Genomic DNA, 25365 nt, shown 5'->3' with positions numbered 1-25365 from the left:
TACATCGAGGAAGAATTGATGGAAATAAAAGAAAGCTTCAGGAGTGGAATCAAAATACAAGGTGAAAGGATATAAATGATAAGATTCGCTGATGACATTGCTATCCTGAGTGAAAGTGAAGAAGAATTAAATGATCTGCTGAACGGAATGAACTGTCTAATGAGTACACAGTATGGTTTGAGAGTAAATCGGAGAAAGACGAAGGCAATGAGAAGTAGTAGAAATGAGAACAGCGAGAAACTTAACATCAGGATTAATAGTCACGAAGTCAATGAAGTTAGTTAATTTTGCTACCTAGGCAGTAAAATAACCAATGACGGACGGAGCAAGGAGGACATCAAAAGCAGACTCGCTATGGCAAAAAAGGCATTTCTGGCCAAGAGAAGTCTACTAATATCAAATACCGGCCTTAATTGGAGGAAGATATTTCAGAGAATGTACGTCTGGAGTATGGTAGTGAAACATGGACTGTGGGAAAACCGGAACGGAAGAGAATCGAAGCATTTGAGATGTGGTGCTATAGACGAGTGTTGAAAATTAGGTGGACTCATAAGGTAAGGAATGACGAGGTTCTACGCAGAATCGGAGAGGAAAGGTTTATGTGGAAAACACTGATAAGGAGAAGGGACAGGATGATAGGACTTCTGCTAAGACTGCTAAGACATGAGGGAATTACTTCCATGGTACTAGAGGGAGCTGTAGAGGGCAAAAACTGTAGAGGAAGACAGAGATTGGAATACGTCAAGCGAATAATTGAGGGCGTAGGTTGCAAGTGCTACTCTGAGATGAAGAGGTTAGCACAGGAAAGGAATTCGTGGCGGGCCGCATCAGACCAGTCAGTTGACTGATGACCAAAAAAAAAGGCGGGTGCCCGGTTGAGATTCATTGGGAGAGTCCTTAGAAAATGTAGTCGATCAACAAAGGAGGTGGCTTACAAAACACTCGTTCGACCTATACTTGAGTATTGCTCATCAGTGTGGGATCCGTTCCAGATCGGGTTGACAGAGGAGATAGAGAAGATCCAAAAGAAGAGTGGCGCGTTTCGTCACAGGGTTATTTGATAGGCGTGATAGCGTTACGGAGATGTTTAGCAAACTGAAGTGGAAGAGTCAGCAAGAGAGGCGCTCTGCATCACGGCATAACTTGCCGTCCAGGTTTCGAGAGGGTGCGTTTCTGGATGAGGTATCGAATATATTGCTTCCTCCTACTTATACCTCCCGAGGAGATCACGAATGTAAAATTAGAGAGATTCGAGCCCGCACGGAGTCTCTCCGACAGTCGTTCTTCCCGCGAACCATACGCGACTGGAACAGGAAAGGGAGGTAATGACAGTGGCACGTAAAGTGCCCTCCGCCACACATCGTTGGGTGGCTTGCGCTGTATAAATGTAGATGTAGATGTAGAACCGAGAATGAAGGAGCATGCGAAACCACACGACACAGTCGCATAAGCTGAGTGCAGTGCATGCTCCTCCACAGCATGTGTCGTAGTGGAACCTCATATGCGACAGTTCTGTGTATTCGCTGCACCGTGCAGAGTAAAAAACGATGTGCCTTCTCCAGCCAAAGAATATACCCTTCCAACATCTCATCCATTTCCGTGCATACCAAAACACGAACATTTCAGTCACGGCGTTGTAGCCTAGGGGAGAGACATTTGGTGTGACACAGCTCGAGAAATGGCTGCATGATGTGAGGCATGTACTGCACGGTCGGCTATAGCTACAGCTACTTCGTCAACAAAAGCCACAGCAATGGGCCGCCTCCCCTTCCCTGCCGATCAACCTGTTTGATCTGTTTGTTCGAAGTTCTTGATCATATTCCTTAGCTCGTTTATTGGCATGGGGTCTCTTCACAGGTGTTTCTGTAGGGGATATTCCCGCAGTGCAGCCCTGCTATCGCTACCGTTCTGATAGTACGACTTTATCAACAGTGCACCGTCTTTCTTCCCAATACACCTTGCGTTTCGTACGGAAAACTTCAATCTTTTTAACCTCTTTACACCAACAGTCACTGCATAGAAGAAATCAGCATGTGTTGCCAAGCGACGAAGGAAATATTTCACATCATGACTACCTACAGCGCTACATTTTCAGCTGGTAGCAGAAAGTGGGATCTGCCGTATTCTCTTTGTCAGTTACGCGTTAGTGAAGAATGCTTCATATGTGGTCCAGAGTATACGCCCCGACATATACTGTCTTGCTGCGGACAGTAACAGGAAGGAAACAGTGTTCCCTGGAAAAAGCTGGGAAATCAGTCACAGCATCGACATACTCCTCTGGCCTGACTCATGGTTCTACCCACACACAAAAAACAGTGCTATGATGTCGATACTGGGAAACTATGTGAACTTTATTCTAATCACCATAAAATCGGCAGTGTACATGGGAAAAGACTATTGGTGAAAGGAACAGTTCTCAAATCTCTACAAGACTTTCACAAACATGCTCATGATCATATTTCAAAAATGTGAAATTGGATAGAATACGTTAAAAAACAGCAAACTTTTTTCCCAAAGACAGGATTTTGGTTTTGGACGTTTCCTTAAATTCATAAAGTAAGTACTGATTGGCTATCAATATTGTGCAGCTGCTCACGGAGGTAAATGGAAATGAGCGTACGGCATCGTTGGCCGGGAGGCCCCATTCTGGGAAGTCCGACCTCCAAGTGCAAATCCTATTTCAGTCGACGCAACAATGGGCGCCGGTGATGAGGATGAAATGATGATGAGGACAACACAGCACCCAGTCCACGAGCGGAGAAAATCTCCAACCTCTCTGGGAATAGAACCCAGGCCCGCTTGCATGGGAGGCGAGCACGTTACTACCCATCTAAGCAGGCGGTTGCTCATGGAGGTACAGTGTGACCTGCAATTATACTGGGTGCCTCACTCGAAAAAGGCCCAACAGACAATCATTTGCCTAAAATGCACTTAGTGGCTTTGCATGAAAAATCGGGTAATGGAATGAAATGAACATGTCATACCTTGTTCATGGGGGAATGAATGTGAATCACAGAAGGTTCTGGAAGTGCCCGCCCTCTACTTGTCAACACAGTTGACACACGCTGCAGATTCCCTATTGTTGCTGCCAGAATCTCTCGTGTCACTGCCTGAATTTCACCGATGATGTTCTGTCGTGAGTCTTCCAAGTTCTACATCTACATCTACATCCATACTCCGCAAGCCACATGACGGTGTGTGGCGGAGGGTACCCTGAGTACCTCTATCGGTTCTCCCTTCTATTCCAGTCTCGTATTGTTCGTGGAAAGAAGGATTGTCGGTATGCCTCTGTGTGGGCCCTAATCTCTCTGATTTTATCCTCATGGTCTCTCCGCGAGATATCCGTAGGAGGGAGCAATATACTGCTTGACTCCTCGGTGAAGTTATGTCCTCGAAACTTTAACAAAAGCGCGTACCGAGCTGCTGAGCGTCTCTCCTGCAGAGTCTTCCACTGGAGTTTATCTATCATCTCCGTAACGCTTTCGCAATTACTAAACGATCCTGTAACGAAGCGCGCCGCTCTCCGTTGGATCTTCTCTATCTCTTCTATCCACCCTATCTGGTACGGATCCCACACTGCTGAGCAGTATTCAAGCAGTGGGTGAACAAGCGTACTGTAACCTACTACCTTTGTTTTCTGATTGCATTTCCTTAGGATTCTTCTAATGAATCTCAGTCTGCCATCTGCTTTACCGACGATCAGTTTTATATGATCATTCTATTTCAAATCACTCCTAATGCGTACTCCCAGATAATTTATGGCATTAACTGCTTCCAGTTGCTGACCTGCTATTTTGTAGCTAAATCATAAAGGATCTCTCTTTCTGTGTATTCGCAGCACATTACGCTTGTCTACATTGAGATTGAATCGCCATTCATTGCACTATGCGTCAATTCGTTGCAAATCCTCCTGCATTTCAGTACAATTTTCCATTGTTACAACCTTTCGATATACCACAGCATCATCTGCAAAAAGCCTCAGTGAACTTCCGATGTCATCCACAAGGTCATTTATGTATATTGTGAATAGCAACGGTCCTATGACACTTCCCTGCGGCACACCTGAAATCACTCTTACTTCGGAAGACTTCTCTCCATTGAGAATGACAGGCTGCGTTCTGTTATCCAGGAACTCTTCAATCCAATCACACAATTGGTCTGATAGTCCACATGCTCTTACTTTGTTCATTAAACGACTGTGGGTAACTGTATCGAACTCCTTGCGGAAGTCAAGAAACACGGCACCTACCTGTGAACCAGTGTCTATGGCCCTCTGAATCTCGTGGTCGAATAGCGCGACCTGGGTTTCACACGACCGTCCTTTTTCGAAACCCATGCTGATTCCTACAGAGTAGATTTCTAGTCTCAAGAAAAGTCATTATACTCGAACATAATACGTGTTCCAAAATTCTACAACTGATCGACGTTGGAGATATAGGTCCATAGTTCTGCCCATCTGTTGGACGTCCCATCTTGAAAACGGGGATGAACTGTGTCCTTTTCCAATCCTTTGGAACACTACGCTTTTCCAGAGACCTACGGTACACCGCTGCAAGAAGGGGGGCAAGTTCCTTCGCGTACTCTGTGTAAAATCGAACTGGTATCCCATCAGGCCCAGCGGCCTTTCCTGTTTTGAGCGATTTTAATCGTTTCTCTATCCCTCTATCGTCTATTTCGATATCTACCATTTTGTCATTTGCGACAATCTAGAGAAGGAACTACAGTGCAGTCTTCCTCTGTGAAACAGCTTTGGGAAAAGACATTTAGTATTTCGGCCTTTAGTCTGTCATCCGCTGTTTTAGTACCATTTTGTTCACAGAGTGTCTGGACATTTTGTTTTGATCCACCTACCGCTTTGGCATAAAACCAAAATTTCTTAGGATTTTCTGCCAAGTCGGTACATAGAACTTCACTTTGGAATTCATTGAACGCCTCTCACATAACCCTCCTCACACTACATTTCGCTTCGCGTAATTTTTGTTTGTCTGCAAGGCTTTGGCTATATTTATGTTTGCTGTGAAGTTCCCTTTGCTTCCGCCGCAGTTTTCTAACTCGTTTGTTGTACGACGGCGGCTCTTTTCCATCTCTTGCGATCTTGCTTGGCACATACTTATCTAAAGCATATTGTACGATGGTTTTGAACTTTGTCCACTGATCCTCAAGACTATCTGTACTTGAGACAAAACTTTTGTGTTGAGCCATCAGGTACTCTGTAATCTGCTTTTTGTCACTTTTGCTAAACAGAAAAATCTTCCTACCTTTTTAAATATTTCTATTTACGGCTGGAATCATCGATGCAGTTGTGTGGGTTGTTCCTGTAGACCTCGCCTTTTAGACCACCTCACAAGAAAAAGTCAGGTGTTGTTAAATGAGGTGACCTTGGGGGCTACACTTCTTTCGAAATCACTCTGCCGACGGAAAAAAGAATTCTACCTCAGCCATGGTCACTCGAAACGTGGGGCATGTGGCGCCATCATGTTGGTAGCAGCCGAGGGTAAGTTCTAGATCGTCCAACTGGTTCACAGATTCCCGAAACGTTTTGATGTAAACTCCACATGTCACAGGGGATTTTCATTACACTACAAACATGTCTTCTGACAATTTACGCAACCAGAGGTGAAACGATGCCTAATCACTGAAACATGTGTACTGCTATATTCCTGGCCTCTGAGCAATAAATTGCCAAAACCAACGCCAAAATGTAGTGCGTTTGTATTTGTCATTGACATTCATTTCCTAAAAACTGTAAACCTGTATGTATACAAGGCGGCATTCTTCGCTGCTCTGCGGCATGTGCTCCGTGTCACTCAACATTACGGACGTATACGTCAAACAGACTTTGCAGGAGAGGGGCTAACAATCGTGAAGATCCAACACTGTTCCACCGGTCTCCATTTTGCTCACTAACTTTATTATGCAGTTAGACAATATATGCCCGTCAGCACGGGCACACACACACACTGTTGAATCAAACGATGTTACAGAATGCAGTGTTGCCCGCCGAACGTCGCAAATTACACGGAGCAATTTCAGTGCGATTACTACATTTGTTTGTGGATATCTTAACAGCTGGATACCCTGTCGTATGTCAGTGCAGCTTGGTAGATATGCCAATGAGCTAATGCAGAACCCATTTAGTTCCAGCTTTGGGCACCAGGTACAAATCTGGCGCTGTACACTGTCCGTATGACGCCATGCCATCCACGTTCCCATTTGATAAGCCATAAAGTGAATGAACAGTATAGCTGCCGACAGGGGAGACCATGCGTTGGAAGGTTTGAGGAGAGTCTCGATGTCATAAAATGGATTTAAAATGGTGATAACGAAATTCGAAAACACCAGTGAGCTTGGTGGTGCACCAGGAAGGCGTCCCATCACTTTGTAAGTTACTGATGAGGTTGTTGTTGCTGTTACTGACCACGCAGCACTTTCACCCAAGTAGAGATTGTGCAAAGTCACAAGAATTGTCCAGTCAACAGTACGGAAAGTTTTGCGGTCTCTGTTGCACTGGTACCTGTACGACATCCAGACAAAAAAAAAAAAACTGAAACCTCTTGATCCACAGCAGTGGTCTGCAATTGCTCTTCGGTTTCCGGCACCAATTGATGTTGATGACATGTGACTTGTGGGCTAAATTCTGTGGATAAGGAGGCACATTTGACACTACAGGATGCAATGAATAAACATAGCTGTCGAATTTCGGTTACTATTATACCACGTGTTGTGCACAAAGCGCCACTGCACTCGCTGTATATGATTGCGTGGTAAGGACTCACAAGCACCTTTATTCTCAGTCCATTCTTCTTTTTAGAGAATACACCCAGAGAATCTCTTAGGAGTACCACGACGTCGGTACGTTATGGAAACCTCCTTGTACGACATGTGATTCCTGTTTTGTACGACGTTAATTGCGTGGAAACAAGTGTTTTAATGCAAGATGGGGCAACACCTCATGTCATCACCCAGTGACGGATCTGCTTCATGCAACCTTCCACGAATGGGTTTTGTCCAGACGTTTTGCAGTGCATGGTCTGCTAGATTACCTGATGTGTGGCTTTTGGGTCTGGGATACGTAAAAGTAAGTGTTTACCAGGGAAAGTTTCGGTCTTCACCTGGCCAGTATACCGGAACACATTACTCAAATTGCCTCGGAACCGCTGAGAGCACCTGTTGATAGCGTCGTTTGGTGGATACAGCGTGCTTTCGAGGTCTCCTGTGCTCATACTCGTATTGAACACATTCTATAAGCGACAGTTAATAAAAAAAATCAACAATATGGGTTTCTCACTTGTTTGATCACTTCTGACCATGTCCCGTTCCTAACCCATTAAATATGAAAACATTGATATACGTCTTTTTCTCATTCACAGCGCAAGATTTGTATGTATATGTTAAAAAATGACGAAATTCCTCAAGCTGTATTAAGGTGTTGGTTTTATTGACAACTAGTTACGGTGTTTTAACAACATCGGAACTAGTGGTCAATAATACCAACACCTTAATAGAGCTGGAGAAATTTTGTCATTTTCCAACATATATTATATCAGCTGACGTCCCAAATCGTGCGTTCCAATTATGGATATACGAAGATTATGAAGGCTAATCCCCGGAACTAGAATAGTGATTGTGTTAAGGTTCTCACTAATACTTTGATTCATGAGGACAGTTCGTTTATATATTCCATAAATATTTAGTGCAAACTGACTGAACTATAATAAATTTCAGTTTCGTGAATATAATTCATAAATATTTATTGCATATTGGCTGAACGATAACGAACTGCAGTTCCTCCGCTGCGATTTTCTGTCTGTATGTGAAGGCTAATCTCAGGGACTACTGCAAGCATTTTGATGTTGGCGGGGTAACGGCACAATCGCCTCCTCGACATACGAGCGGCCGCCGAGCATTTGATGCAAGGATCGCACGTCAAAAACATACCAAATGGCTCAGAAGCAGAAATTGTACACTGACACGTAGATATATGTTATAATTATTTGTGTAATACTATCTGTGTAATGGTTGCAGTGTCTGGTGAAAAGAAGATGGACAAACTACTGGCTGCACTTTGGGTGGTCGCCTTCGTGGTGCTGGAAGCCAGTACCAGAGTCGTAGGTGACTCCGCGTCGAAACCTCCCAACATCATCTTCATCGTTGGGGATGATCTGGTAACAGCTGCTGAAACAGATTTAATATTTTTGACCGTTTAACAAGCCCCAGTTTTGAACAACTTGTGTGTATAACAGCTACCCCACTAAGACTACAAATGCTGTTCATGTGCTTTCTTCAATAACACAGATCAACGAAAATATTAATTGTTACTTTTTGATAGGCGATCCATATCTGATCACAGTCTTTGTCTAACAAGTACAGTTTCGCCACATTGTGACTATAAAATTATGCAGCACGTATAATTTATTGAAGTTTGTAGAAAAAACACCTCTTTCTTACACTAATATCACGTGACCTCTGATTAATATTTTGTTTCTTTCTTGGTAAGACATCTGACATGGTTATGTCTCTGTGAAGTGACCAACATGAGTCTCGCATCATATTAGCTGCAACAAAAATATAATGGGATTATTTTCTGTTACTTATGACCATCCTCGAACAATACTCAAGTCTCCCGCTCAGTATGGTAATTATGGCAAGAAGTTGGAATCGAACATTAGTTTCAGAAAGTCAGGTCCAATAAGGTCGTGGAATGTGGTCACTCTCAGGGAAATAGAATTTTCACTAAACCGTGGTTACTGATAGAAGATTGCCACCTCAGCACTTCGAATCTTCATCTTACAAGGTATCACACTAGGTATTTCAAGTGAACACAAAAGCTTGCCGCTTCCGCATTCTAAATCTTCATATTACAAGGTGTGTATCACACTATGTATTTTAAAAGTAAAACAGAAAGTATTTAAGAAGAACTATCTACAGTTTCTGAAGGCCTGCACAGTCATCACGTTTCCCTACCTAAGCGCCTAATGTGAGATGCCTCGCCACTTTTCCATTTAGTTTATTCATATGAAAACGATGTGGTATTTCGTTCCACTCTACCACTTGGAATGTTAATTTCCACAGGCCAGTTATGTACATCCCTAAAATCACTTTTGCATTTTAAAAATATATTTAAAAATTGTTCTTCTTGTTCTTCATGGAACTCACTTCTTAAGCTTCTCGTAATCTTGTTGTCACGTAGTACGTCCCTACTTTTTCCTAGAACTTTTCTCTGCAGCACATTGTGAGGAACATTTAATTGCTTTGCTTCTGCAAAAAAACGTCGTGTTACGATTATTCACCGCCTCAATCGCATTTTCTATTGCGACAATATCCCATGTTCGTGTCCCTGACTTCCGGACTATTTTCTATGCACCTTGATGTTCTAGTGCATGAAACAGTATCAAGCAGATGAAGCAGACATCTTTCAATCGGGTTCTTGTACTACGCCAAATGTAACAGAACAGCGGTGGTTTCCTATAATTAAATAATTAATTCAAACCCATCATAAAGTGACCGAATTGCGGATGACAACTTTCTATATAAAAGAATTTAGAATCAAACTGTAAATTATGTGTGCTACATGGAAGTAACAATCACTCACTGGGGTTAGAGAATTAAAATGAGCTGTTGGGAAATGGGGCCACACAATATATTTGGAAGATTCTGTTAAAACATTGCAATTATAAAGAAGATGAGTCTAAGTATAAATAAGATAACATGAATAATAGAAATGATTTTCTCCACATCAGAAGTCTGAAAATCAGAAAAATCGGAAGAAGCTTCTTCTGTCAAACTCACTGACAATAATGGTGCTGCACAGTGAAGTAGTATGACCCCTTCTCTGCAGGTAGCAGCACTGTTCAGGACAGAACATAAGCGGTGATCACTTTTCCATCCCTGGCCACTTTAACGCACCTTCCCCTATAGATGCTTAAACCTTTTTCCATCATTCGCTAATGCTGGGACAGACCGTTACATGAGTCCATATGAGACAGTTGAAGTGGTACCAGTAGAGACATTTTAATGTACCACAAATTCTTAAGCAAGACTTTCTTTTGATCTGCATCCAGTAAACTTACTAAACCTCAAACATGCCGTAATGCTCTCGTACTACCTCTAAACAATAAGAGAGTAAAAATCGAGTTGTCGTGGTGTTATCGTGCTCAGCTCTTTGCTCTTTATCAATCAGTGCAAACGACACGAAAAATTAAAATCTGGAAGATAGAACGCGGATTGCAAGATCTTACCGAGTACTGAGATCTGATACCGCATCTACATGCGCTTTTAGTGCGTGAGTCCAAAAAGAAAATGGATACCATCTTGCGGTGCTACAATAGTGGATTATAGCATTGTTAACGCTGTTGTAACTTTTACAGCATTCCTTAATTGAAGCAATCAATGCAGTTATTTTTCTGTACGTCCGATAAATTGGACACACTGTTTCATTATTTTCCAAGTTGCTATACAAAGTCAACTTAAGTGCTGGTTTTCTTTTATCGTACCATTTGAATCGTGCTCCACGTAGTTTGGCTAGTATTAGGTTTAGCGCCGAGAGTAATTGGTTTTCACGACGAATGAAAAAGTCTTTGTTTCGACGTGCGGGCAATTTCTATAGCCTTTTACAGTCGAAATATTAAAAAGGAATTACATTTCCTCTGTCTCTCTCTCTCACTGCTATCTGTCTATTACGTGTTGTTTTAGAACTATTAATTACAGTCTGCAGTAAAAGTTATCGGATAACGCAGGATAACTAGTACAAACGCTAAAACTATCAATAGCTGCATCTGATGTGCTACGTTGTTCGTCAGACAGATAAATTAGCAACACAATAGGCTAGGAGCCATCAGTTTAAATGAATTCTTTTGATATGAAGGTCATGAAATGATTAATAGGCCTTGCAAATTTTATCTTTCTAAGCCAGATAGTACTGGGTACATTACACTATAATAATCTAATTTCGAGATATTTATGTTAGATTCAAATTAGCTCTAATACTAGTAAATAAATGATTGGAATGGAAAATAACGTTACGAAATTTAAAAACTGGTTCTTTAAATTTGATCTTGCGTCAACACGGCCAAATGATCTACAGCCGCGTAGTAAGTTATAGGTCCCTCAAACTCATAACCTAATTTGTATCTGCATGTGGCCTAATGGAAAAGATCGTTTAGGTTTGCTCATCATTGAAAAAAAAACATTTAATTCTGGTGCTTAGGAAATTGACAAGTCAAAAATAATGTGGTACATGTAGTGCCATGGAAGGATACTGAAAATTGGATTGTTAGTTAAGAAATGATGATGTTTTCCGAAGAATCGATCAGGATAGAGGTAGTCGGAAAAAACAGACAAGGCGAAGGGACGGTATGATAGGACATGTGGTAAGTTATCAAGGAATGACTTCGATATTAATAAAGCAATGGTTCGCAAGTTGGAGTTAAGAACCGTGAAGCGGTAAGCTGAAAATTTTTGAGCTGTAGAAACCAAGAGTGTTGCCTTGTGTCTGAATCACGAAACTAGATTTTAGAGATCGTCATTATTGTCATAGGGATAATAAAACTCTTATATTGATTACACAGGACCAAAAATAACTTTTTTAAAATACTGTCATTAATGCGTTACACGATGCGGTAAAGGCTGTAGCTTGTGGAATGAATATATGATCGTTATCTTCTTCACGTATCGACTCCTACATACATACTTTGTTGCAATGTACCGTGCATCGAGAACAGCAAACGTGAGACACGTGATAAATGCTAAACTTCTCGCGGAAATTCCTTCTCCAAGTTCTAGGTAGTTCCTGAAATAGACAAAAAAAGAGCTTCTTTTCACACTTTGAAACAGATAAACGAATTAATTGACAACGCAAAACAACAGTATCTGCATAATGGCGATTGTAGCGTTATTATTGTTAGTTACTATCATCGGTGGCAATGGCCAGATGTGAATTTCTATCAGTTCAGAGGTAATGAATGCAGACATCAAGTGATTTGCGAATAATCAGTATAGTGCACGCATTTTCACTTGGTTGATTTTAAATGGGAGTGCAGGGTTTGGGTAAAGAAAATGTAGCTAGGTTCAGAGGAAATGCGCTTTGTAACTAGTGTCTAGCCTTTTTGTGTGGATATTTAGCTTACTTTTTCTGAGTAGCAGTCAATGTACTAGGAATTGATTCATCATTCATTCTTACACACACTAATCGAACTCAGCATGTAAAAAGAAGCGTGATATTCAAGATTCATGGAGGCAAAAGTAAAATTTAGGCTATAATAGCAGTGGAAAGACAAACAGGGAAGTCAATGGAGTTGGAGCCTAACTTATGATATATTATGATATACACCAAATATAAAAAAAGGTTTTTGGCAGTAACAAACTATTGTCTCAAGGATTATTTATTTCTTGATTTCGCATTCGGGAGGACGACGGTTCAATCCCGCGTCCGGCCGTCCTAATTTAGGTTTTCCGTGATTTCCCTAAATCATTCCAGTCAAATGCCGGGATGGTTCCTCTGAAAGGGCACGGTCGACTTCCTTCCCCATCCTTCCCTAATCCGATGAGACCGATGACCACGCTGTCTGGTCTCCTTCCCCAAACAACCAACAACAACAACTATTTCTTGATTTAAAAATACGGCTTCAAAAAATTAAATATCTGCTGTCTTTCGTCACCTGAAAAATATGTGTTCATTCCAAAGTTTAATTAGGTACTGACGTCGAGGACGAAGGTGTGCGCGTGGGAGGGGGGGGGGGGAACAGTGGGAAGCTACTACATGATATCTGATTATACTGAGCTGTAACCGTCTAAGAAGGCTGGGATCCATTGTACTAGAGGGTAAAAAACGGTATGGGGAGATAAAGATTGAAGAATTCGCAACAAATAATTGAGAACGTTAGGTATAAGTGCTGGATGAAGATGGTGCCTCAGCAGAGGATGTCGTGACAGGCCACATCAAACCACTGAAAGTATGACGATCCCAAAACAAATTACCAGTGGTCCCGGGGGCTTCAGCAACTCGACAGAGCCTGCGGCTAACAACGAATGAATCAATGAATGGCTGTTTAACACACTCATACAAATTTATAGTAAACACGGCCTTCGCTGCAGAAGTTAAGTTACACTAGATCAGTGTTGATCACGCCATTGGTCTCCAGACAATGTATAGTATTTATCATCGTAAATACACAGCCCATCGGTATACAGGAGAAACTTAACTGCTCTACCCTAATGATCAGCTGTCTCCGTCAGTAGCCGTCTGGATGTGAAAGTACATGAAACATCACATTGACGTGAATTGTCTTACACATATAACATTCATATAAATATCAGTTAAAACAAAATAAACGAAGTATCTCAATTTTACTGTATACTATGCATAGCGAGAAGGTATTTACCGCGATGTTTCCTTCTCCTTTTCTTTGCACCGGTGGAGAAGAGAACCTCAGAAAATTAGATTCCTCACGGATATGCGTCCAACGCCTTAATCAAGGAGTCAGCTCAACGAGGTATTTGGGAAACGTAACAAAGATCTGTAGGTTTGGCACTACACTATATCTTTTTCCGGCTCTTTCTCAATATCATTTATACGATACCGGAACAAAGTACTTATGCAGAATCACTCTGCGTTCAACAGGAAGTAGAATTTTATCTGTAATCATCGGCTTAACTTCCCTCTCGATATAACCCAGCTGTTTCTCTCTTCCTAACCTTCAGTGCACCAGTATGTCACACTGTCATCCTTGCCTGTTTCTGATTTATTTCCTCAATCTCATCTGTTAACCTTTCTCACTCTTCTCCAGGCTACTCAGTTTCGTTTATCGTTGCTGACTTGAAATTTTCAAAGAGATTATAACAGTCAACTCTTTCAAAAGCCTACGAATGCCATAAACGAAGCTTCGCCTTTCCTTAACGTGTCATCTAAGATAATTCGTAGGGTCAGTATCGCCTCGTGTGTTCTTACATTTCTCAGGAATTCATACTGATCTTCCCCGAAGTAGCCTTCTACTAGTTTTCCATTCTTCTGTAAAGAATTTATGCTAATATTTTGCAGCCATGACTTATTAAACCGATAGTTCGGTAACTTTCACACCTGCCAGCAACTGCTTTCTCTGTAATTGGAGTTATTACATTGTTCTGGAAGTCTTATGGTATTTCTCTGTCTCATACATCTTGCACACCAGGTGGAAGAATCTTATTACGCCTGGTTCTCCCAAGGCTATCAGTAGTACTGACAGAATATCGTCTGTTCCCTTGTATCGACTTAGATCTCTCAGAGCTCTGTCAAATCCATCTTTTATTATCCCATATTCCATCTCATCTTCATCTACGTCCACTTCCCTTTCTAATATTGCCTTCAAAAGCGTTTCTCTTGCATACACCCTTATAAACTCCTTCTACCTTTCACCTTTCCATTTTTGAGCTTAGGTACGGCTTTCCATCAAAGCCTTTGATATTCATACAACTGACGCTCTTTTCTTTAAAGGCATCTTTAATTTTCATATACGCTGAATCTACCATTCCCCTACTGAAATATTCTTCTAAATCCTTACATTTGTTCCATAGCCATTCTTGCTTAGCCGTTTTGCACTTCCTGTGAATCAAATTTTTAAGATCTTTGCATTCCCTTTTCCCCGATTCACTTGTTGCATTTTTGTATTTTCTCCTTTCAACAATAAAATTCAGTATCTCTAGTGTTTTCCAAGAATTTGTATTAGGCTTTATCTTTTCATCTATTTGATCCTCTGCTGCCTTCGTTATATCATGTCATAAAGCTATCCATTCTTATTCTGCTGTATTCCTTTCCCCTGTTCTAGTCAGTCGTTGTGTAGTGCTCTCTCTGAAACTCTTAGCAACCTCTGGTTCTTTCAACTTATCCAGCTATCATCTCTTTAATTTCCTAACTTTTTGCAATTTATTCAGTTTTAATGTACAGTTTGTAACGAATAAATTGAGGTTGTAATCCACATCTGCCCCTGGAAATCTCGTACAGCTTAGTATCTCGTTACTTAATCTCTGTCTTACCATTAGATAATCAATCTGAATCTTTCCGGCGTCTCTAGGTGTTTTGCTGGTATATAACCTTCTTTTATGACTCTTAAACCAAGTGTTAGCGATGATTAAATTGCGCTCCGTGAAAAACTCTACCAGGCAGCTTCCCCTTTCATTTCTTTCTCCCAGTCAATATTCACCTACTATTTTTTCTTCTCTTCGTTTTCCTTCTATCGAATTCCAGCCCTACATAGTTATTATGTTTTCGTCACCCTTTACTATTTGAACTATTTCTTTTATCTCGTCATTCATTTGTTCAATCTCTTCATCGTCTGCAATGGTAGTTGACATATAAACTTGTGCTATTGTGCTGGGTGTGAACTACGTGTCTGTCGTGCCTACAATAACGAGTTCACTTTGCAGTTCATGGTAACTTACTCACTTTTTTATTTTCTCATTCATTATTAGGTCTACTCATATATTACTCCCAATTGATTTTGTATTTATAACCATGTATTCGCCTTACCAGAAGTCCTGTTGCTCCCGCCACCAAATTTCACTAATTCGCACTACATCTAACTTCAAACGATCCATTTCCCTTTTTCAATTTTATAACCTACATTCTTCTATTAAGGGATCTAACATTCCTCGCTCCGATCCGTAGAATGACAGTTTTGTTTCTCCTAGTGACGACATCCTCCTGAGTAGTCCCAGCACAGAAATTCGAATTGGGAGACTATTTTACCTCCGGAATATTTTACTCAAGATGGCGCCGTTATCATTTGACAACACAGGAGAGCTGCATGCCGTCCGGAAAAATTACGGCTGTAGTTTCCCCTTGCTTTCAGCCGTTAGCAGTACCAGCACAACAAGATTTTTTTGGTTGATGTTACAAGGCCACATCAGTCAATCACCCATGTGCAGCACGTGCATTACTGAAAAGGCTGTTGCCCCTCGACAGGAACCACACATTTGTCTGGCCCCTAAACAGATACCCCTCCGTTGCGGTTGCACCTACTGTAAAATTATCTGTATCGTTGAGGCCCGCAACCCACTCCACCGACGGCAAGGTCCAGTGTTCATGTAGGAAAGTGTGGTCACTTCCCACATTCGACGAAAGTGAAGTGAAGAAAATACTTTGCACAATATTAAATAGACTTAAATTCTACGCAGTGGTTAGACACTGGACTCGCATTCGGGAGGACGACGGTTCAATCTCGCGTCCGGCCATCCTGACTTAGGTTTTCCGTGATTTCCCTAAATCGCTCCTGGCAAATGCCGGGATGGTTCCTTTCAAAGGGCGCGGCCGACTTCCTTCCCCGTCTTTCCCTAATCCGATGCAACCGATGACCTCACTGTTTGGTCTCCTTCCCCAAACAACCAACTTAAATTCTACGGATCGGAGCGAGGAATGTTTCATCCCTTAATATAGAAGGTAGATTACAAAATGTAAGAAGGGGAATGGATCGGTTGAAGTTAGATGTAGTGCGAATTAGTGAAATTCGGTGGTGGAAGTAACAGGACTTCTGGTAATGCGAATACATTGTTATAAATACAAAATAAAATGGGAGTAACGGAGCAGTAGGCTTCATAATGAATAAGAAAATAAAAAAAAAGGTGGTAAGTTATTATGAAATGTAAAACGAATGCAATATTGTAGCCAAGATAGACAAGAAGCTCACACCGAGCACAATAGTACAAGTTTATATGCCAACTACCATTGCAGACGATAAAGAGATTGAAGAAATGAATGATGAGATAAAAGAAATAGTTCAAACAGTAAAGGGAGACGAATGCATTACCTTTATTATTGCCATTGTTATTTACTGATGATGGAATACACATTTTTGTGGCCACTTACACAAGGTGGCTGGACAGATGTATCACAGGTCCCGTAGGTCCTAAATTTCGATGAGTAATCTAAACATTATGGTGAAATGCTCAGTACCACTGTATTTTAGTTTTATAGGTCGATATACTAACAGTTGAGAAATTAGATCCGAAAGTCTTAAATTAACACGACAGAGATTTGGGTATAAACTGAAGTACTGAAGGACTTTTGCAATTATTTTTCACAGGGATGGAACGACGTGAGCTTCCATGGGTCGGACCAGATCCCGACGCCAAATATCGACGCCTTGGCCTACCACGGCGTCATACTCAACAGCCACTATGTACAGCCCGTGTGCACGCCGTCGAGAGCCGCCCTCATGACTGGGAAGTACCCCATTCGCACAGGTACGTCTAGTCCAGATCTGCATCTACACACTTACTCCACAAGTCGCCTTACGATGCGTAGCGGAGGGTGCTTCGTGTACCACTGTCAGTCCTCCCACCCTCGTGCAACCTTTTGCTCTTCCAGTGGCCAATAGAGACCGGGTAAAACTGTTACTTACGTACCTAAATGAAGCCGATCACTTTCGGCAGCCTTTAGGGGGAGCCGGAGGTGCCTATGCTGTCCATGTTAAAATCACTAAGTTTGAGGAACATTTATGAATAAACTACCAAATAGAAAAATTTGAATTTTTTTACATATAGAGTGGTTTAGTATAGCGGTTATGACAGAGGGATTTTGGAGTATCTTTTCTAGTTTCCTTCCAATTATTTTTTTAATTAATGACCCAAATTATTTTACAAATAATTGCTTTATAATTAAACTGAAATGAAATTACTGAACATATTGCCAAATGGTTGTGTTACAATGTAAGTTTGACCACTAGGAGTGCTGCATAAAAATTTCATCTCTCTAGCTTGAGTGGATTTTGAGAAAATGTTCCTTATATTCGAAAAATGCTCATTTACGGGAAATGGCTATCAAAGTTTCTCAATACATTCCTGGACTATAGGATGGATTATCAGGGTCTTCTTCTTCATCCTCCAAAAGCTTCCTCTTCTGTCTTCTTTTCTGGCCTGTTGTTCCATCATACTTCATATGCCTTTCTCTTCTTTCTGCTCCTCTTATCCTTTCTTTGTCAATATTTCTTAGTGCTCGTACAGTGTTCACCCCAGTTGTAAATCCTAATGCCTTCAGAACTTCACACTTCACACTGTTCCCTTGGTTGTAGGTTGCTAGCATCATAAATGCTAAAGTGCAGTGTTTTTATGCTTACAAACACCCTTTCAGGAATCACTTTCCAAATCAAATTGTTCACGCTCTCATTGGGATTCTGCGTCTTTCCGTGTAGACATTTGTGTAACAATTCTGGCTGTGCTAAGTCATGAAAAATTGGTTTTATTGTTCCCTCCTGATTCTTGTACATACTGCGTATTACCCACTTTACACAAGAAGTATAATACTACCAACAACAGGCGCAACACAGAACTAATTCGAAACGGTAAACAGCAAAGAGACGATGTTCCGCGCTCTTATTCATTGTAGTATCGCAACTTGGTATTAGTGTTAATTTTCTTTTCCCTACGTTCTTCCTTTTCTTATATACACGGTTACTAAAACGTGGCATCGTAACCAGAACAAAAGTGTACGACAACATTAAATGGAGCAAGATGTTCGAAATTCTGAGGAAAATAGGAGTAAACTGTAAGGAAATACGGGTAATATTTGTCACAGAAAACAATGTAGCCAACCCTTGCACACTCACTGTATGCGTAACATAAGGCGCTGTATGCGTAACAGGCCGAGAAAATCCCAAGCAGTTCGCCAGGAAGTCACGAGAGGGTGTTAGATGCATTCAGCGGCCGCCCATTTCCTCTGCAGGCGTGGGGGAAAATGGTAATAACTCCACTTCTAGGGCGAGTAGAACAATAATTCAAAGTTTACATTAAAGAGGAATGTTCCTATTAATTTTCGGTAGCAAAAAAAAAAAAAATCGTAATTTATTGGATTTGACCACCTCCGGCTCCCCTCAACACTGACCCTTCCAACGGCGCTGACTCTCTCTAACTTTGTCGTCAGCCTCACCATAAAGTGTTGACCTCTCAGAGACCAGAGTCATTCACGAACTATGACTGATCAGACCCTATGTACCGCAACCACTCTTTCGCCATGTCCGCAGCTTGGGTCTAGGGCCATGCGTTTCTGCCTCTGAATCACGGGGTCCCAGATTCGATTCTCGGCAGTGTTGGCGATTTTATCTGCCTGGGGATTAGGTGCTTGTGTTGCCCTCAACAATTCATCATCGTCATCTTTATTTGTGAGAGTGACTAGATTGGATTGCGCAAAGAAAATGGACTATGTAAAAATTGGAACTTTGTACTGGCGCTGATGACCGCGCAGTTGAGTGCCTCATAAACTAAACTAAACTAAACATCATCATCATCATCATCATCATCGCCACAGCCCATTATCCACAAAGATATAATCATTGCGGCTACGGCAGCTGCTTTCTCCCATTCCCCTTCAACCAGATAATGAGTGATACGGAGCTTACCTACATGCCCATCACTATACAATCCGTCGCATCGTCCCTTATTTTCGATGTCAGAGTGGGGAACTTAACCTTCTCAATCCAGGCAGACATCAAAAACCAAAATTCCAACTAAATGGATATAACTCCATATTCTGGTGGAGTACGGGACTACGGCTGTTCAATGTTCAATAAAAACAATACCAATCTCCGTTGTATAGGTTTATTTCTAGGCCACCAGTTTCGACGTTACACTACGTCATCTACAGGCCTCAACTTCTCCAGCCTAGTAACCCTCGTGTTACAAATACAACAGTGCCTTTAACTGGTCTCGTAATAGCTATTACGGGCATATGTGCCAGCTGGACAACAGTCAGCAACTGTCACACCATACATTTAGGGGTTTAATCTAGAACATGACGCTAATAATACTTTAATACAATCCCTCAAGAACGTACAAAATGATCTAATTACACTTAAACTAAAACTGAAAGTAAGGGCACCTAATATACGTATAAAAGTTTCTTCGGAAATAAACATACATAAGAAGACAATGTAAAAAAGGAATGAAAACAATAAGAACAAATAGAATGAATGAAGCTTCTTTTAAAATATATTCTGAAGCTACAATTAAGTTACATAAATTGAACATCTGGCAAACATTCCTTATTTATTCTCCATGAAGCGAAGGTCAGAATTCAGTCTATTATTTCTCTATCAGAATTATCAAGTAGACACTGGAATATGGCGATAACACGAAAGTCTGAAAACACTTTAAGAATAAAGACTAACTACAAACGACATGTAGTATAAATTAAGAATGAAGCTATCATTAAACTTAACCCTATTACATGAATGCCCAGCAATTCCTGGATTCGTGCCTTAACTCCTGAGTTGCTAAAACCTTGCTATGTGTCAGTAACATATTTAGTAACATATTTTGCATACCTCACTAATTTCTTAGAGAAAAATTTTCAGTAGTATCTCTCGATTTGTAGACAAAGTATTGATAGAACAAAAGCCAGGAGTGAGATTAATATGTTGCGTTCACCCACAGACATTACAACACTATCTTGCCGTGAAACAAGTTTATGTTACCCTCTGAGAGGATTTAGAAATTTTGACCGCCCGTGTATCTAATGAATAAAGGTATCGGACCATAGTTTGAATATGGTGAAAATAACAGAAAAATTAAACGGACTTTAACTTTAGGAGTTAATGAAAGTGGTATAATTCATATGTGAATGAAAAAATGAACGGTCGCCAGCCCAATTAGGCACATTAATTTGGAAATATATGTTTAAGAGAATTGAACATGGGTTATTAAAGTTACTTTCGTTGACATTTCCCTCTGAATAGTGCACAGGATACAAACTGGCACAGGGCACTCTGACCTGTGTGTAGCAGCAGTTACCAGTAATACACACACCAGTAATCACAGGAAGAAAATTTGCACCAAGCTCATACTAATAACAGCTACATCATTACTTAAACCAATACTGAAATGTTGCTGCATGAAGTGCAGAACTAAATTCTGACATGGGGGGCTTCTTTCTTAACTGACATGAAAAAATACAAATAAAGATAAATAATTTCATAAACACGCTGTTTATACCCCTCTACATATATCAGTTTTCCTTGGCAGCAGTCACAGTCCAATTATCCCTCTAATATGTAAAGAACATGATGGGGACTCTTAAACTACCGTAGTGTCACTAGTCAAGCTCTATGATTACTTCAGTTGAAAAGACTAATTCAAATAAAGCTAATCCTTCACTTCTCTTGAAATCGTTCGTAATTTACTTTGCAAGGGAATAAATTTCAAATCTGAGCTTTATTAACTTTAAAAAAAGGAACGATTCATGATAGAAATCAAGACCACACTATTTTTAAAGTGACCTTATCTTATCTGCCTTTCTTTACCACCTGTGAAGCAGGTATTTTAGACAGTAACGTTCACACAAACTGGCACTGTATTCCTGCAAAATTTCACTTTGCGTTAAACTAAGACTACTTTAGCAAAATCCTATCTAACTTCACTTTTGTGGTTTTAACTGTAACTTTTACTACTCATCTTACATTTGACAAAGAAAATCGCTTTGAAACACTTGAATGCAAAAATTGTTCATTTAAAACAGGATAGTCGCTTTTAGCAGCACTTGTATGAGGACCCTGGAGAGGTTCGTGATGAGGATAGAAAATATGGTTCCAGACACATATTTAGATTATTATTAAAGCCACACTCAGCTGGTCCATGCCCATATACATAGCCGGATGTATGAGATTAGTAAAGCAATGACGAAGTTTTGGTGGCAATCGACATGATCGTACTAACGGTCCTTGATATTTGAATGCTCTATAAAATCTCTTCTTGGCGTCGGATTTTCAACATATTAGAGCCATTCCTTTTTGCCGAAAATACCAAATAATAGCCAGACCCACATGCGAGGCAAAAATCCTTTGCAAAGCAGCTTGCAATTGCCTCTCTTGGCACCATCGAAGTGTACTGTGCTTACATCTTTTGTATATAACAAATACAAGTGCCCTAAGCATGAACCAGCTTCGAATAAACATTGTCTTTTTTATAAACATACATATATTATAAAAAATATCATTTTAAGAAATCATTTTGCTCTTATATTCATATATATGTTACAAAACTCTAATATTGCTGTCACAAATCAATGTCTTTAACTATCACAGAATACAGACTCCATAATTGCAGATGTACAGTTGCATAATATAAACCTACTTCTCATCGATATAAGCGTTACAACATCTTAAAATTGGGTACCTTAACTGAGCCATCACATTAGATACAGGGTGGCACACACTCTGTCTGACCAATTTGTTTTTGACTCAACACTTTATTCCCAAGATAAACTCAAAGGAATATTTAATAACGTGTAAGACACTCTGTGGGGAATTGTTATAACTCAGCTCAACCTCAGTATGTCCACCATTTTGATTCCTAACTTCCTACGGACAATCACTGATGTTGGCGATTTCATTGCAAGCTTCAAGAATAAGGTCTGAACTCAATTATAAAGCTGCTGATTAAGTGACGCTACATCGATATATCGATATAAATGACGATATTTCATCTAAGGATATCCATCGATATCAAAATGGCAATATAGAGTGCCGATATTTTTATTTTATATTTCATCATAATTTTCGGTAAATATTTGAAGTTGTTCATTTGAAACTGCAGTACAACATAAATTTACTGTCACTGTGTAAAGGAGTCTTACTACTTGTTGTGCTTTCATCATGTCTAGTTGTTCTCTTTGAATGTGTGAAGCAAGTATAGGTGACACAAAAGGAGAAGTCCGATTGTACTGGGGGTGACGGTGTGAATGGTATAACAAGATTTCCTATGTGAAGAAATAGCACACCAGTTACGTTAAGAAACAATATTTAACGCAAGTAATTTGCTACTTCTGCACATCGGCATTCTTCAAAAACAGTTGCTGAAAATGACGAACGAAATACTAAACAACTAGATTGGTCATTGCAGTGGATGGAGCCGTGTGAGGAGAAACGCTGACGTAATCGGCGCTCTGCGCTATCTACGGAAACTGCAATGTCTGGCTTCAGTACGCAGTTTTGACACTACAACTGCCAGGTCACTAGCATTGGCAGAAATGGAAAGACAGGGAAGCCGACATTAAGGGTTCCGGACAAATCCGATACGTGACGACACAGAACGACGGACCCATAGGACACCTTTTATTGTGCAATTTACGTGCAGTTACCATTTTTAGCAACGCGGTTGTCGCCAAGAGCGAAAGTGCTTTATTTTCATTTCAGTTTGGCTCTACGGAAGATAGGCAGGCTTCTAGCATGTTGATGAACAGAATATCTAATAACAAATCAATTCTTCAATATATACAGCTTTATAGACGGTAGTATATTTACATTGTGCTGCCGATATTTTTATAGGCTGGTCCGTAGATACTTTATCGTCGATATGTCGATACATTTCCACGATATATTGAGTCGGATATTGATGCATCTTTTAAGTATCGATATATCCGACACGCTTTATTTAAAAAAAAAATACAACAGTCCTACTCCATTAAATCATGTGAACTTCTCAGAAAAATTGTTTCCTTTTAGTTAGCACCAGAAAAAGAAGTGACGTGGGTGGAGGCCCGAAGGACTGGGGGGGGGGGGGGAAGGGGAGAGGGAAGGGAGTGGCAAAATGGTTCTTCAATGAAACGACCTTGAAAATTGAGTGAAATGACCCGCATATCGAAACGCCCGTGCTCCATCTTGCGTGAAACATTGCTTGTTGAAGTGCAACGGAGAGGCAAGAAGCTGTGGAACGTAGTTATTGCGGAGCATGCTGAAATAACGAGCACTCTTCATAGTTTTCTCAAAGAAAAAGGTTCCAATAAGTTCTGTTCAGATGACTACAGGGTAATACCAACAGCAGCTGAAAATAGTATAAAGCGAGTGGAATTTGTATGAATGGAAAGGTAGGGCAGAGAGTATGTTACTGTGAACAGTTCAGTGATACGATTATTCATATCAGGATCGACAGTAAACCACCATCGAAAATGATAATCCAGGTACATATACCGACGTCATGAGCTGAAGATGAAGAGAGAGAGAAAGTATATGAGGATATTGAAAGGGTAATACAGCTCGGAAAGGGACCTGAAAATCTAATATTCATGGGGTACTGGAATGCAGTTGTAGGGGAAGGAGCAGAATAAAGGGTTACAAGAGTATATGGTCTTGTAACATGGAATGAGAGAGAAGAAAGACTAATAGATTTCTGTAAGAAATTTTAGCTAGTAATAACGAATGGTCTGTTAAGGAATCGGAAGAGGAGAAGGTAGATTTGGAACATAGATGCTGGATTGCAAGGCGCACCGAGGAGGTGATGTAAACTCAGATCACAATGTAGTAGTGATGAAGAGCGGACTGGAGTTTAAGAGATTAGTCAGGAGAAATCAAGAAGTGGGTGCGGAAGTGCTAAGGAATGGCGAGATACGCTTGAAGTTCTCTAAGGCTATAGTTACAGTTATATGAATAGCTCATTAGGTAGTACATTTCTAAAAAGAACAATCACAGATGTCGGAAAGATAAAGATTGGTACAAAAAAGGAAACGGCGAAGAAACTATGGGTAACAGAAGAAATACTTCAGTTCATCGATTAAAGAAGGATATACAAAAATGGTCACGGAAATTTAATAATATTGATGTACAAGGCGCTGAGGAATGACATAAATAGAAAGTGCAGGGAAGCTAATACGAAATGGCTGCATGTAAAATGCGAAGAAATTGGAAAAGAAATGATTTTCGGAAGGACTGATTCAGCATATAGGAAAGTCAAAACAACCTCCGGTGAAATTAAAACCAAGGGTAATAACATTAAGAGTGCAACTGTCATTCCACTTGTAAATGCACAGGAGAGAGTGAACAGGTAGAATGGGGACATTGAAGATTTGTCTGATGTGATAGAAGAAAAAACAGGAGTCGATTTAGGAGATATAGAGGATCCAGTATTAGCATCAACATTTTATAGAGCTTAAGAGGACTTAAGAACAAATAAGGCAGAAGGGATAGATAACATTGCATTAGAGTTTCTGAAGTCACTGGGGCAAGTGGTAACAAAACGACTCTTCATATTGGTGTGTAAGATGAATGAGTCTGGCGACATACCATCTGACTTCCCAAATAGTGTGCCGATCGATGCAACTAATTACAGCTACGAAGACTAGTAATTCGAGAGTGCGAACAAACCTTGTACACTGGAACGATTTCATAAATTAGTATGTAACGCATTTCATCACTTCCGCTCTTGAACTTTTGGTAAAACACGCGTATCAAGTAAGTAAAAGCCTACTTCCAGTTTTTCAGCTGATGATGCAAAACGTGGTCGAAACACTCGCAGAATACACTGAGAACTTGACGTGTCCGACGAACTGGTAAATTTGTCGTAGATGTATCATTACAGACTTTCAGTTATTATACGGAAGCGAGAAACTCCAACTACTGATTAGGAACAGAAAGT

At 40.5% G+C, this 25365-nt stretch overlaps 1 protein-coding gene across 1 annotated transcript in view; it reads left to right on the top strand.

Annotated features, from left to right (window-relative positions):
- LOC124607027 (arylsulfatase B-like) overlaps positions 1–25365 on the top strand; it is a 100014-nt gene that overhangs the window by 9427 nt on the left and 65222 nt on the right. Inside the window, exons 2-3 of the mRNA XM_047139192.1 lie at positions 8026–8165; positions 17052–17211. Coding sequence (XP_046995148.1) covers positions 8026–8165; positions 17052–17211 — 300 coding nt within the window. The remainder of the gene's footprint in view (positions 1–8025; positions 8166–17051; positions 17212–25365) is intronic.

This window comes from Schistocerca americana, chromosome 3, assembly GCF_021461395.2.
Source record: "Schistocerca americana isolate TAMUIC-IGC-003095 chromosome 3, iqSchAmer2.1, whole genome shotgun sequence".
Classification (NCBI taxonomy): Eukaryota; Metazoa; Arthropoda; class Insecta; order Orthoptera; family Acrididae; genus Schistocerca; species Schistocerca americana.
Note: the sequence above shows the minus strand (reverse complement) of the source record. Positions and strands in the feature narration are given on the sequence as shown.